Source organism: Gadus macrocephalus, chromosome 7, assembly GCF_031168955.1.
Source record: "Gadus macrocephalus chromosome 7, ASM3116895v1".
Taxonomy (NCBI): domain Eukaryota; kingdom Metazoa; phylum Chordata; class Actinopteri; order Gadiformes; family Gadidae; genus Gadus; species Gadus macrocephalus.
Window position 1 is genome coordinate 23,089,431 of NC_082388.1, and position 15,000 is coordinate 23,104,430.

Below are 15,000 nucleotides of genomic sequence, written 5' to 3' on the forward strand. Positions count from 1 at the left end.
CACAAACACAGAGACAACAATACATAATAATCCCCCCCCCCCCCCCCCCCCCCCCCCCCCCCTCTCTCTCTCTCTCTCTCTCTCTCTCTCTCTCTCTCTCTCTCTCTCTCTCTCTCTCTCTCTCTCTCTCTCTCTCTCTCTCTCTTAGACTGGCTACAGTCAGTACACACACACACACACACACACACACACACCTATTGTGAGAGAATTGGAATGTACGTCAGCCGAGAGTAACCAATAGGTTTAGAGCTAAATGGTCCCGCCCCCAGGAACGGTTTTTTTTTTTCTTCAGATTTGACTGTCAGGAGTTTCAAAACGAGTGTGCGACAGAACACTGCCAATATTCACGTGACTCAAAGCTTGCACCTGTGTGGTCAAATCTCTGAAAAGTCAGTGCTGAAAAGTCAGTTCTGAAAAAATACGTGGCAATGGCGTAAACGTACACCTTTACAAGTTTAAAATAAATATTCACCTTCTTTCAAAACTTATTTCTCAATGTATGAACACCTGTTTGCAGAATCCCATTTACAAGGTTTCAAAACCGTGACCTTTTCTTTGTGTCGACTACTGTTATATGTACAAAAATACCAGTTTTTAGACATAAAAATGAAAATGAAAATTAGACACACACTTTGTTGATTGATTGATTGATGAGTCATGTATGTGGGAAACATACATTTGCTTCCCCATGTCTATTTTGCCATTTTAATTCAAAGGGGCCTATTTTACCGCCAGGTGTGATTTTTATAAGCCATTACAAGTAAACAATAATATATACAATAATAATCTTTACTGAGCAAACCCATATCTGTTTTTTTTGTTCAAACTAATTATACCAACAGCCTATAAGATGGTTATAATTAATATAAACTATATAAAAATGAATAATAATCTCATTCTGTAAACTCAAACCCAGGGCTTTGCTCTTGCATGTATAGTTATCCCAGACCCTTTGGAATTATCCCTGCTATATTTTACAGGTTTTTATCCAATACCTGGTTACACATCCATTCAATATTCTGCACATTTTGGAATCTTGTTTAAGATTATTTGGATTTTAATAAAAGATTTAGTGTTCTGAAATGCAGTTCCAAACCCTGATCCAAGATGTCGCCATTTCTCAATAAATTGTACTTCAAGAAGTAATTGCGCCATCTTGCTGTGTCTCTTGATGCTTGGGTAAAAGGTTACTTTATTGTGTCTTTAATAGATTATACAGTTGCTGAAGCACGGAAGGAAACAGGAAGTGATGATGCAATGGACCACACTGAGGGCCCTGTGGTGAGTGTGAAGACGTGTCAGGTACAGAGACCATGAGGTTCACAGGTTTATGATGAAGAACAATTCAGTCAACGCCTCAGTGACATACGGTTCTTCAGGTCTTGACGAAGATCCGCATGTGATCGAAGCGTTGAGATCTTTTTTATTGTTGGAAATGAACACTTTATGAGCAGTAAACAGTGTGCAGCCTCCACTCCCTCATAAGTATTGTAACCTCACTTGTCCGGCCCCTGCATACAAAGGGCTTTGTGTGCCGCTCCTTACCTCTCTATGATAGACATACGCATCCAAGTCAGATGGATTAGTCATGAGGTAATGTTTACATCCAAATCAGACCTATAACTCTTAGATCCCATCTGTATTACACGTTGGGCAATGCTTCTGGTGTTGAACATATGTCACACAAAAAAGGAGAAAGTAAGGCCTTGATGTAATCAATGGGAGCCGATTGTGTGGTAATTAGTTTAGTTTGGTTCTTTGTGTCCTGCAGCAGTCAGACCTCCAGCAGAGCAGCCTATGGGGCTTCACAGGAAACACACTCAGACTGTCCTTCATCATCTTCATACCTGCACTACTGCTTACTGTTGGCTACAGTCAGTACACACACACACACACACACACACACACACACACACACACACACACACTGTGGTAACTCGGTTTGGTAGAAGGGCTCAGAGTAAGGACCAGGCAGGGTGTGAGGGTCCAAAGCCTCAAACGGCGGTTTATTACACTCGGTTTCTTATTTCCACACAAGCGTACGCTGTACATCGAAGTCGGGGGGGGTTGCTCGAGTCGTCGTCCACGTGTCTGCCGTGCGGCTCACTATACGGTGTCTCGATCCTCTGCGTCGTCCTCTCTTCCACTCGACTCTCTCCTTTCTGTCGGCTGGTGGCCTCCTTTTAACACCTGGGTGTCTCCCGCCCAGGTGTTCCTCGTTTCCCCGATTGCGGCTCTCGGGAGGTCGGGGTTTGTCGCCGGCTGTTGGCCACCGGCGGTATATCCCGGCCTCGACTCTCCCGAACAGGGGGCGTGGCACCGGGGGAATGCCACAACACACACACACACACACCCTCAGTCACATGTACACAGATTCTTTTGGACGAATGCACGAGCGCACACATGCACGCACACACAAACTTGCACGTGCGCACACACACACACACACACACACACACACACACACACACACACTCACAAACATACATTCATGCACTCTCATGCACAACTACCTAGAAACAAAGACGCTTATGCTCACATGCACAAATACAGACACACTCTCACATGCTGAAACACTTTCGAGCCGACCCACACATGCACAGTGCTCACAAGTACATATAGACACACACACCGACACAAATACACAGTGCCCACGTGCACAAGTAGACGTGGACACATTCACATACACACACAAAGAATAATTGTGACACCTTCTAACACAAATACACAGAAATACAACACAGACAACATATTGGCGCGTTTCCACTGCAGGGTGCGGAACGGATCGGATCGCAAAGGTGCGGTACGGATCGGATCGCAAAGGTGCGGTAGGGAGGGGGCGGTATAGCCCAGCTCAGTTCCGAGGTCTCGTTTCCACTGCCGACAGTACCCTTTGTGGTAGGCCGGAAGTCGATCGCCGCGGCAGCTACATAAACATCGTAAACAACGTCTTCCTCCCCAAGAATGCAGACGAACGTCTCCACCTCCTTGTTCGCCCAAGCAAGCGTTACGCGACATGTTAATTGTAAAGAATAATACCTCGAGGCTACTGTTTGTTTGTTTTTATCCCAGCGTCACCCGGAAGTGATGATTCTGTCGACCAATCAACGGAGGGGGTGTGTAGCTAGAATTTCCCGGGACCCTTTCAGGCGTCTCGTCTCGTTTTCGGTACCCCAACGGAGGAGTCCCGAGAACGAGGCCGGAACGGGTACGGCAAAGTCCGGGTCACGCCCACTTTTGGCGGTGGAAACGCGACCCGATCCGCACCTTTGCGATCCGATCCGTTCCGCACCCTGCAGTGGAAACGCGCCAATATACAGAGTACAGAGAAAAAAATAGCAAGCCACACACACACACACACACACACACACACACACACACACACACACACGCACACACACACACAAACACAAACACAAACATTATCAAAAGAACAATAACATGAAATGTCTGATGCTTTTTGTTCCTCAGGATTGATGAGGTCACAGCAGAGACCATAGATGGGACGACGGATACCATCTGACCTAGAAGACAACTCATTGTGTGTGTGTGTGTGTGTGTGTGTGTGTGTGTGTGTGTGTGTGTGTGTGTGTGTGTGTGTGTGCGTGCGTGCGTGCGTGAGTGCGTGTGTGCGTGTGTGCGTGTGTGTGTGTGTGTGTATGGTGTGTGTGTGTGTTTGTTTGTGGTGTTAGTGTGTTACTAAGGGTGTATGAAAGTAAGTGTGTGTTTTTCAGCATGCATGTGAAATTTGAAACACAGGAACAAACTAGACTCATGGAAAGGACCCTAACCCTTACCCCAATGACAGAAAGGGAAGCGGGTAGTTTGAATTTAGGACAATTGTTGGGCAAACAGACAGCCGTCATTGCTTTTAAGTGTCTTAAGTGCACCAGGTCGAAAAGACGAAGTGACAAGGATGACCAACCTCACTTTCCACTGACACAAACACAGAGACAACAATACATAATAATCCCCCCCCCCCCTGCCTCTCTCTCTCTCTCTCTCTCTCTCTCTCTCTCTCTCTCTCTCTCTCTCTCTCTCTCTCTCTCTCTCTCTCTCTCTCTCTCTCTCTCTCTCTCTCTCTCTCTCGCTCTCTCTCTTTCCCTGTCTACCTCTTTTTCTCTGTTCAAGTAGACACACATACACAAACACACAAACTGTCTTTCATCATCTTCATACCTGCAATACTGCTTACTATTGGCTACAGTCAGTACTAGAGCCCAACATAATGACGGCCGTGTCTGGATCAGGACTCCTGCTCTTGCTGTGTCTGTTATCAGGTAATGACTTCACACATTTCAAATACTACATGCGATAGACTTCCTATAAAGAGTCACTATGACTCAACTAAAATATATCCTTTAGCAGTATTAAACAGATATCCTATTGAGATTGAGTCTTTTTACCTTGGGAAAGGGTTGGGTTAGGTACAATATTAAATTGAACAGTATTGTTCAAATCTAGGCGTTGGTTTGTTTGAAGGTTATTGTTCCAATTCTTATTGAAAAGAGATATAGGCCTAGTTTAAGCACAGCCGTCAAAATATGGGGTTCAATACTGTGTGGTTCACACACAATTCCAAACTTAAGATAGTCTCTCAAGACAGATGAGGGTCCTGCACAATAGTAAAACTTTGAAAATAATAGCTCCAGCCACCACATCTGGACTTTAGGTAATGTGTTTGAGTCGTCCGATCCAGAAATCCTGAACCGGATTCAAGGTATTTCGACCAATCATGACATAGTGTTAAGGAATGCGTTAAATGCATTACAATCACCTTCCTTTATGAATATGTTTACGGGGAGACATATTTTCATGAACACGGATGTGTCGTGATTGGTCAAAATACTGTGGATTCGGTTCTGCATATCTGGAACGGTTAACCTCTAAAGTCTGAACGTTTGCTTCCTTTTCTTATCATGCCAACAACTCATCAATGCTTCCTCGGTGAGAGCATTTGCTAGTCGAGGTATTGCTAGCGAAGATTCATCTAGAAAAAGAAACCTGGCTCCATTCCAAAAGTTCTTTCCTAATGCTCGATGGTAATGCTCGAGCTTGGAGCCTGAACAATAGCCGAAGCAATATGGAATTGGGCCCGATTATACATGTGACATTCACTTGGTTTGCATTGACAAAACAACGCGCATCAAAAAAGAAGTTTTCATCATTATGTGAAAACGCTCAGCAATGAAGTGTTAGTAGATAACCAAACTATAACAGGACTATCCTCAAACCAATAGCAATAATGAGGGGTTATGCATTGGAAAGAGGGATAGAATAAAGGTCATATTTTGACTTAATTTAGTGCTATAACTTCCTCTATCACTCTATTACAGCTGCTGAATGTGACCTGGATGTGCTCGGCACTGTGGGTAATGATGTGACTTTGCCGCTTAAATATGATGCCAGAGCAAATGGTCTAAGTTGTATATGCTGGGGACGAGGTGTAGTACCATCCTCAGGCTGTGGCAATCAGCTGCTCGCCACTGACGGTCTAAGAGTGAAAAAAGACTCACTGGTGTCCAGCAGGTACCAGCTCCTGGGTAACCTGAGAAAGGGGGATGTTTCACTGACGATATTAAACGTCAGTGAGATGGACTCCGGACGATACGGATGCAGAGTGGGAAGAGAGGGATGGTTCAACGACGATAAATATCACTTTACACTGAGAGTTCAGAAAGGTGAGTTTATTTTATGTAGACTATGGCTACTGCTATATGTACAAAATGCCAGTTTTTAAACATAAACATGATAATTAAAATAAGACACATTATTGAATGAAGGATGACTCTAACCCTTGTTCATGTGTGTGGGAGACATACATTTTCTCCCAAAATGTAGCTTTTTTGCCATTTCAATTTAAAGGGGCCTATTTTACCGCCAGGTGTGATGTTTATAACCCATTAAAAGTAGAAAATAAAATATTCAATAATAATCTTTACTGATCAAACCCGTTTCTGTTCTTTGTATTCAAACTAATTATGCCCACAGCCTATAAGACGGTTATAATTACTATTAACTATATAAAAAGTAATAATCTCATTCTTTATACTCAATCCCAGGGCTTTGCTCTTGCATGTGTAGTTATCCCAGACCCTGTGGAATTATTCCTGCAGTCTTTTATAGTTTTTTATCCAATACCTGGTCACACATCCATTCTGCACATTTTGGAATCTTGGTCAAGATTATTTGTATAGATGTCGAAGGAGATACATTTTTTTTTTATTACAATTACATTGTTGGGTCTGTAATTATATTTTCAAAGTTGCTACAGACAGTTTATTGATCACTTTTTTGGCATTCAGGGTTGTTTTATGTTAGTCCCGATAACATGTTTCTAACCAAATCTTTTATTGTGCATTGGTTAAGATACTAAGCCCACCCCAAAGTGGAAATTGGATGATGTCACCTCCACAGAACAGACCATATTGAAGTACACACAAGGTACACCTCCAAAAAACCTTTACACATGATACCCAATATACAATATTCAAATATGATGATCGAATAATGTACGGAAAAGACACCGAGATGCAGAATAGCGGGAATGTTCACCTACCAAAAAGATCACATTGAATAGAGAATTTAGAAAGGTGACCTTTTTATTGTGTAGAGTAGACTATTGCTACTGTTATATGTAAGAAATACCAGTTTTTAGATATAAACATGAGGTTGAAAATTAGACACACACTATGTTGATTGATTGATGAGTCATGTTTGTGGAAAACATACATCTGCTCCACATACGTGTCTATTTTGCCATTTAATTTAAAGGGGCCTATTTTACTGCCAGGTGTGATTTTTATAATCACTACAAGTAGACAATAATATATACAATGATAATTACAACCGAGCAAACAAGTTTCTGGTTTTTGTATTCCAACTAATTATACCCATAAGATGGTTATAATTACTATAAACAATTTTCAAAAAGAGATTCTCATTCTTTAAACTCAAACCCAGGGCTTTGCTGTTGCATGAGTAGTGATCCCAGAGCCTGTGGAATTATTCCTGCAGTCTTTTAAAGGTTTTTATCCAATACCTGGTTACACATCCATTCAATATTCTGCACCATTTGGAATCTTGCTTAAGATTATTTGCATAGATGTCAAAGGAAATTAATAAAAAATGTAATGTTCTGAACTGTAGTTCCAAACCCTGATCCAAGATGTTACCATTTCTCGATCAATTCCAGTTCATGTAGTAATCTTGCCGTGCCACTTGATGCATGGGTTTAAGGGTGCTTTATTGTTTATTTACTACTTTATACAGTTACTGAAGCACGGAAGGAAACAGGAAGTGATGAGGCAATGGACTACACTGAGGGCCCTGTGGTGACAAGTGTGAAGACGTATCAGGTACAGAGACCATGAAGTTCACAGGTTTATGCTGAGAAACATTTCAGTCAACGCCTCAGTGACATTCGGTTCTTCAGGTCCTGACGAAGATTAGAATGTTATCAAAGCGTTGACATCATTTTTATTAAGGGAAATTAACCCTTTATGAGCAGTAAACAGTGTGCAGCCTCCACTCCCTCATAAGTATTGTAACCTAACTTGTCCGGCCCCTGCATACAAAGGGCTTATGTGCCGCTCCTTACCTCTCTATGATAGACATACGCATCCAAGTGAGATAGAATAGTCATGAGGTAATGTTTACATCCAAATCAGACCAATAACTCTTCGATCCCATCTGTATTACACATTGGGCAATGCTTCTGGTGTCAAACACATGTCAACCAAAAAATGAAGAAGTAATGCATTTATATGTAATCAATGGGAGCCGATTGTGTAGTAATTAGTTTTGTTTTGTTCTTTGTGTCCTGCAGCAGTCAGACCTCCAGCAGAGCAGCCTATGGGGCTTCACAGGAAACACACTCAGACTGTCCTTCATCATCTTCATACCTGCACTACTGCTTACTGTTGGCTACAGTCAGTACACACACACACACACACACACACACACACACACACGCACACACACACACACACACACGCACACACACGCACACACGCACACACACACACACACACACACACACACACACACACACACACACACACACACACACACACACACACACACACACACACACGCATACACCCACACACCCACACACACACACAATAATACAGCCACATACAATACAGCCACATACAGAGTACATAGAGACAAAAATTGCAGGCACACACACACACATAGTCAAAAGAAGAATTACTGAAATGTCTGATGCTTTTTGTCCCTCAGGATTGATGAGGTCACAGCATAGAGCGTGGAATGGACGACGGATTAAATCTGACCAAGAAGACAACTCATTGTAGTGTGTGTGTGTGTGTGTGTGTGTGTGTGTGTGTGTGTGTGTGTGTGTGTGTGTGTGTGTGTGTGTGTGTGTGTGTGTGTGTGTGTGTGTGTGTGTGTGTTATTCTGCATGCGTGTTACTAAGGTTGTATAAAAGTAATTGTGTGTTATTCTGCATGCGTGTTCAATTTTAGGTCAAACTAATTGAAACACAGGAACAAACTAGACTCATTGAAAGGATCGTTTATAACGACAGAAAGGGGAGCGGGTAGTTTCAATTTAGTACAATTGTTGGGCAAACAGACAGCCGTCATTGCTTTTAAGTGTCTTCAGAACACCAGTCCTTCCCCCTACAAAAGGACGACGTGACAAGGATGACCAATCCCGCTTTCCACTGACTAAAACATAGAGGCACCAATGCAAAATCATCCACCCCCTCTGTCTCTCTCTGTCTCTCTCTGTCTGCCTCTGTCTCTCAGTGTGGTTGACACAGTTCAGATAGGGGCCATCAGTAAAGCGACCCTGTTTCAAATATCTGAGGGTACCAACACAACAAGGGGCCGTATTGTCGTGATGAAAATTGGTGGATGATTCTGGATTGAGAAATGTTCAAATAAAAGACCTTTCCTCAATGTTACTTTGATTTCTCGATTATGTTGTTCTTGCATTCCTTCATCACATATGTAACATCTAATGAACTGACCTCATCATGGGATATAACAACGCATTGTCTTCATTAGGACATCATCGGCTTAATGAAGTGCAACTGGACAGTCTCTGGGTCAATCCTCAATGAGTTCCCCTTTGGCACTTCCCCTTGAGCATGGCACCTTCCTACTGATTGATGCCTTGCATACATGTGCAGAGACAATCATCTCTTTTTGCATGTTAGCCAATGGTTTTTTGTATGTGGTTTAAGATAGGAAACACGCTTCCTGCTGCTAGTGTATGGTTACTTGTTGTCTGTGTTTGTTTGCTACCCCCTCTATGACTCATCTTGTGACATTGTGAGGTATTTGAGTGCGACTGGGAGGTTGTTTTAGCATTAGAGCGTGACATAATGACGGCCGTGTCCTGCTCAGGATTCCTGCTCCTGCTGTGTCTGTTAACAGGTAATGACATCACACATTTCTGGTACTACATGTTATTAGACTTCCTATGGAGAATCAATATGATTCAGGGCATTCAAAACCTTTCTAGTAATGTTACACAGCAATCAAGCTGAGACAGTATTGTATACATATATTTTTAAAAAGGTTCAGGTTTAGGATAAATATTATTGAAAATTACCTAGCCCTTTTTTTCTCCAAACAATATTTGTCCCACTTCCAATTGAATTGAACAATAAGCTAACTATCTTAATCCGGCCATCATAAAATTTGGTGCAATACTGTGTGGGTCAACCACAACTCAACGCTTGAGATAGTCTCTCCAGGAGAATGCTCCTCCCTGTACATCTTTACTTTGGTAAGCCACATGGGACTGAAAATCTCTCCTGTGGGGCGGTCGGATCAGACTCAAATGTCTGTGTGATCAAATTTTTGCATACAAAAATTAAACTTCCTTTAGTAACTCCCTCTATCCTTTGGGTCAGGTCATAGCTTTCATCATAATGTATCTCCTCTGTTGTTCTTCTGTTACTCTATAGCTGCTGAATGTGACCTGGTTGTGTTCGCCACTGTGGGCTTTAATGTGACTCTGCCGTGTAATTATGATGTCACAGCAAATGGTCTAAGTTCAACATGCTGGGGACGAGGTGCGATACCCGCCTGGAAATGTAGCAATCAGCTGATCGCCGCTGACGGTGCAACAGTGAGAAAAGACTCACAGGTGTCCAGCAGGTACCAGCTCCTGGGTGACCTGAGAAAGGGAGATGCTTCCATGACGATATTAAACGTCAGTGCGATGGACTCTGGACGATACGGATGCAGAGTGGAAATAGCGGGATGGTGGAACGACCTTAAACATCACTTTAAACTGAGTGTTCAGGAAGGTGAGCTTGTGGACTAAGATCTGTCTGCAGACAGTTACTGTAATAGCATCAATTAGCAAAAAATGGCTACTTCTATTGTAATAGATACAAAGTGCCCGCTTCAAAATAAAAATACTACAATGACAATGGGACACAGTTTATTGATCACATGTCAAATCACTTTTGGGCATTCAGTGTTGTTTGTTGTTAGTCCCGATAATATATATCTAACCCAATCTTTAATTGTGCATTGGCTAAGATACTAAGCCCACCCCAAAGAGGAAATTGGATGATGTCACCTCCACAGAACAGACCATATTGAAGTACACACGTATACCTCTAAAAAACCTTTACACATTATACCCAATATACAATATTCAAATATGATGCTCGAATAATGTACGGAAAAGACATCGAGATGCAAAATAGCGGGAATGTTCACCGACCAAAAAGATCACATTAAATGGAGAATTCAGAAAGGTGACCTTTTTTTTGTGTCGACTATTGCTACTGTTATATGTACAAAAATACCAGTTTTTAGATATAAACATGACAATGAAAATTAGCCACACACTTTGTTGATTGATGGATGAGTCATGTGTGTGGGAAACATAGATTTGCTTCCCCATGTCTATTTTGCCATTTTAATTCAAAGGGGCCTATTTTACCGCCAGGTGAGATTTGTATAAGTCAAACAATAATATATACAATAATAATCTTTACTGAGCAAACCCATATCTGTTTTTTTTGTTCAAACTAATTATACCAACAGCCTATAAGATGGTTATAATTAATATAAACTATATAAAAATGAATAATAATCTCATTCTGTAAACTCAAACCCAGGGCTTTGCTCTTGCATGTATAGTTATCCCAGACCCTTTAGAATTATCCCTGCTATATTTTACAGGTTTTTATCCAATACCTGGTTACACATCCATTCAATATTCTGCACATTTTGGAATCTTGCTTAAGATTATTTGGATTTTAATAAAAGATTTATTGTTGCAATTGCAGTTCCAAACCCTGATCCAAGATGTCGCCATTTCTTAATAAATTGTACTTCAAGAAGTAATTGCGCCATCTTGCTGTGTCTCTTGATCAAAGGTTACTTTATTGTGTCTTTAATAGATCATGCACGGAAGGAAACAGGAAGTGATGAGGCAATGGACTACACTGAGGGCCCTGTGGTGACAAGTGTGAAGACGTATCAGGTACAGAGACCATGAAGTTCACAGGTTTATGATGAGAAAAATTTCAGTCAACGCCTCAGTGACATTCGGTTCTTCAGGTCTTGACGAAGATTCGAATGTTATCGAAGCGTTGACATCATTTTTATTAAGGGAAATTAACCCTTTATGAGCAGTAAACAGTGTGCAGCCTCCACTACCTCATAAGTATTGTAACCTCACTTGTCCGGCCCCTGCATACAAAGGGCTTTGTGTGCCGCTCCTTACCTCTCTATGATAGACATACGCATCCAAGTCAGATGGATTAGTCATGAGGTAATGTTTACATCCAAATCAGACCTATAACTCTTAGATCCCATCTGTATTACACATTGGGCAATGCTTCTGGTGTCAAACGTTTGTCAAACAAAAAATGAAAAAGTGAGGCCTTGATGTAATCAATGGGAGACGAGTGTGTAGTAATTAGTTTAGTTTTGTTCTTTGTGTCCTGCAGCAGTCAGACCTCCAGCAGAGAAGCCTATGGGGCTCCACAGGAAACACACTCAGACTGTCCTTCATCATATTCATACCTGCACTACTGCTTACTGTTGGCTACAGTCAGTACACACACACACACACACACACACACACACACACACACACACACACACACACACACACACACACACACACACACAATAAAAAAGCCACATACACACACACACGCATACACACACACACACACAATAATACAGCCATATACAATACAGCCACATACAGAGTACTTGGAGACAAAAATTGCAGGCACACACACACACATTGTCAAAAGAAGAATTACTGAAATGGCTGATGCTTTTTGTCCCTCAGGATTGATGAGGTCACAGCAGAGAGCGTGGAATGGACGACGGATTAAATCTGACCAAGAAGACAACTCATTGTAGTGTCTGTCTGTCTGTCTGTCTGTCTGTCTGTCTGTCTGTCTGTCTGTCTGTCTGTCTGTCTGTCTGTCTGTCTGTCTGTCTGTCTGTCTGTCTGTCTGTGTGTGTCTGTGTGTGTGTGTGTGTGTGTGTGTGTGTGTGTGTGTGTGTGTGTGTGTGTGTGTGTGTGTGTGTGTGTGTGTGTGTGTGTGTGTGTGTGTGTGTGTGTGTGTGCATGTGCTGTTACTAAGGGTGTTTAAAAGTAAGTGCGTTTTTCTACACGTATTTAAAATTTTAATTCAAGCTAATTGAAACACAGGAACAAACTAGACTCATTGAAAGGACAGTTTATAACGACAGAAAGGGAAGCGGGTAGTTTCAATTTGGTACAATTGTTGGGAAAACAGACACCAGTCATTGCTTTTAACTATCTTAAGGGCACCAGTTTGAAAAGACGAAGTGAAAAGGATGTTTTCTGAATTGAGAAATGTTCAACTAAAAGTCCCTTTCCTCAATGTCAGTTTGATTACTTGACTGTTGTGTTGGCTTAGCATTCTTTCATCACATATGTAATATGTAATTAACTGATCTCATCATGGGATATAACAACGCATGTCTTCATTAGGACAGCATCAGCTTTATGAAGTGCAACTGGACAGTCTCTGGGTCAATCCTCAATGAGTCCATCTCTGGAACTCCCCCTTGAGCAAGACACCTTCCTACTGATGGATGCCTTGCACGTGCAGACGGCCATCTCTTTTTGCATATTAGCCAATGGTTTCAGTATGTTGTTTTAGACAGGACATTCACTGGTTGCTGCTAGTGTATGGTTACTTATTGTGTGTTTTTGTGTACCCCCCATATATGACTCATCCTGTGACATTGTGAGATATGTGAGTGCGAATGGGATGTTGTTTTAGCATTAGAGCGTGACATAATGATGGCCGTGCCTGGATCAGGATACCTGCTCAATGCTGTGTCTGTTACCAGGTGATGACTTCACACATTTCAAGTACAACATGTTATTAGACTTCCTATGGAGGGTCACTATGATTCAGGACATTCAGAACCTTTCTAGTTATGTTACACAGCAATCAAGCTGAGATGGAATTATATGCATTTGTTTTTTTAATGCAGGTTTAGGATAAATATTATTTAAAATAACCTAGCCCGTGTTTTCTCCAAACAATATTTGTCCCACTTCTCAATGGAATTGAAGAACAAGCTAACTTACTTAAGCCGGTCATCATAACATTTGGTGCAATACTGTGTTGGTCACAACGACAACACGCTTGAGATAGTCTCTCCAGAAAACTTACTTTAGTAAGCCACATTTTGGGACTGAAAATCTCTCCTGCGGAGCGGTCGGATCAGACTCAAATGTCTGTGTGATCAAATTTTTGTATAAAAAAATTAAACTTCCTTTAGTAACTCCCTCTAACCGTTGGGTGTGGTCATAGCTCATAATTAGGTGTCTCCTCTGTTGTTCATCTGTTACTCTACAGCTGCTGAATGTGACCTGGTCGTGTTCAGCACTGTGGGAAATTATGTGACTCTGCCTTGTAAATATGATCTCCCAACAAACGGTCTAAGTTCAACATGCTGGAGACAAGCTGTTCTACCAGCCTCGAGGTGTAGCAATATGCTGATCTCCAGCGACTGTGCAGTGAGAAATAGAGAATACAAATAGAGAATAATATATACAATATCCTTTCTGAGCAAACCGGTTTCTGTTTTTTTAATTTAAACTAATAATCCCCACAGCCTGTAAGACGTTTATAATTAATATAAACTATAAAAAAAATGAGTTATTCCCATTCTTCAAACTCAATCCCAGGGCTTTGCTCTTGCATGTATAGTTATCCCAGACCCTTTGGAATTATCCCTGCTATATTTTACAGATTTGTATCCAATACCTGTTTACACATCCATTCAATATTCTGCACATTTTGGAATCTTGCTTAAGATTATTTGGATTTGAATAAAAAATTTAGTGGTCTGAACTGCAGTTCCAAACCCTGATCCAAGATGTCGCCATTTCTCGATAATTTGTACTTCAGGAAGTAATTGCGGCATCTTGCTGTGCCCCTTGATGCATGGGTAAAAGGTTGCTTTATTGTGTCTTTAATAGATTATACAGTTACTTAAGCATTGAAGGAAACAGGAAGTGATGATGAGGCAGTGGACCACACTGAGGGCCCTGTGGTGACAAGTGTGAAGACGTGTCAGGTACAGAGACCATGAGGTTCACAGGTTTATGATGAAAAACAATTCAGTCAACGCCTCAGTGACATTCGGTTCTTCAGGTCTTGACGAAGATCCGCATGTGATCGAAGCGTTGACATCGTTTTTATTGGTGGAAATGAACGCTTTATGAGCAGTAAACAGTGTGCAGCCTCCACTCCCCCATAAGTATTGTAACCTCACTTGTCCGGCCCCTGCATACAAAGGGCTTTGTGTGCCGCTCCTTACCTCTCTATGATAGACATACGCATCCAAGTCAGATGGATTAGTCATGAGGTAATGTTTACATCCAAATCGGACCTATAACTCTTAGATCCCATCTGTATTACACATTGGGCAATGCTTCTGGTGTCAAACGTATGTCAACCAAAAAATGAAAAAGAAATGCATTGATATGTAA

The 15,000-nt window shown here is 41.6% G+C and overlaps 1 protein-coding gene and 1 long non-coding RNA gene across 9 annotated transcripts in view; both read left to right on the plus strand.

The window, feature by feature from the left end:
* Window positions 1–1,242: 1,242 nt before the first annotated feature.
* The window catches only part of LOC132461959 (hepatitis A virus cellular receptor 1 homolog), a 22,011-nt gene continuing 8,253 nt past the window's right edge, over window positions 1,243–15,000 (plus strand). Inside the window, exons 1-7 of one of the 7 annotated variants that reach the window (XM_060057490.1) lie at window positions 4,095–4,280; window positions 5,337–5,681; window positions 6,370–6,444; window positions 7,273–7,334; window positions 9,311–9,410; window positions 9,947–10,291; window positions 10,530–10,672. In XM_060057490.1, coding sequence (XP_059913473.1) covers window positions 4,229–4,280; window positions 5,337–5,681; window positions 6,370–6,444; window positions 7,273–7,334; window positions 9,311–9,410; window positions 9,947–10,291; window positions 10,530–10,657 — 1,107 coding nt within the window. In that variant the 5' untranslated portion in view covers window positions 4,095–4,228 and the 3' untranslated portion in view covers window positions 10,658–10,672. Of the gene's footprint in view, window positions 1,303–4,094; window positions 4,281–5,336; window positions 5,682–6,369; window positions 6,445–7,272; window positions 7,335–9,310; window positions 9,411–9,946; window positions 10,292–10,529; window positions 10,673–15,000 lie in introns of those variants that run through there. The other 6 variants (XR_009526701.1, XM_060057489.1, XM_060057488.1 and 3 more) reach the window with 6 other exon arrangements.
* On the plus strand, window positions 11,401–14,403 carry LOC132461961 (uncharacterized). 2 transcript variants are annotated; one of them, XR_009526702.1, is made up of 4 exons: window positions 11,401–11,484; window positions 11,954–12,056; window positions 12,307–13,346; window positions 13,862–14,403. It is a non-coding gene; the product is annotated as an uncharacterized LOC132461961 (long non-coding RNA). The 2 variants fall into 2 exon arrangements; XR_009526703.1 differs by having other exon boundaries at window positions 11,407–11,460.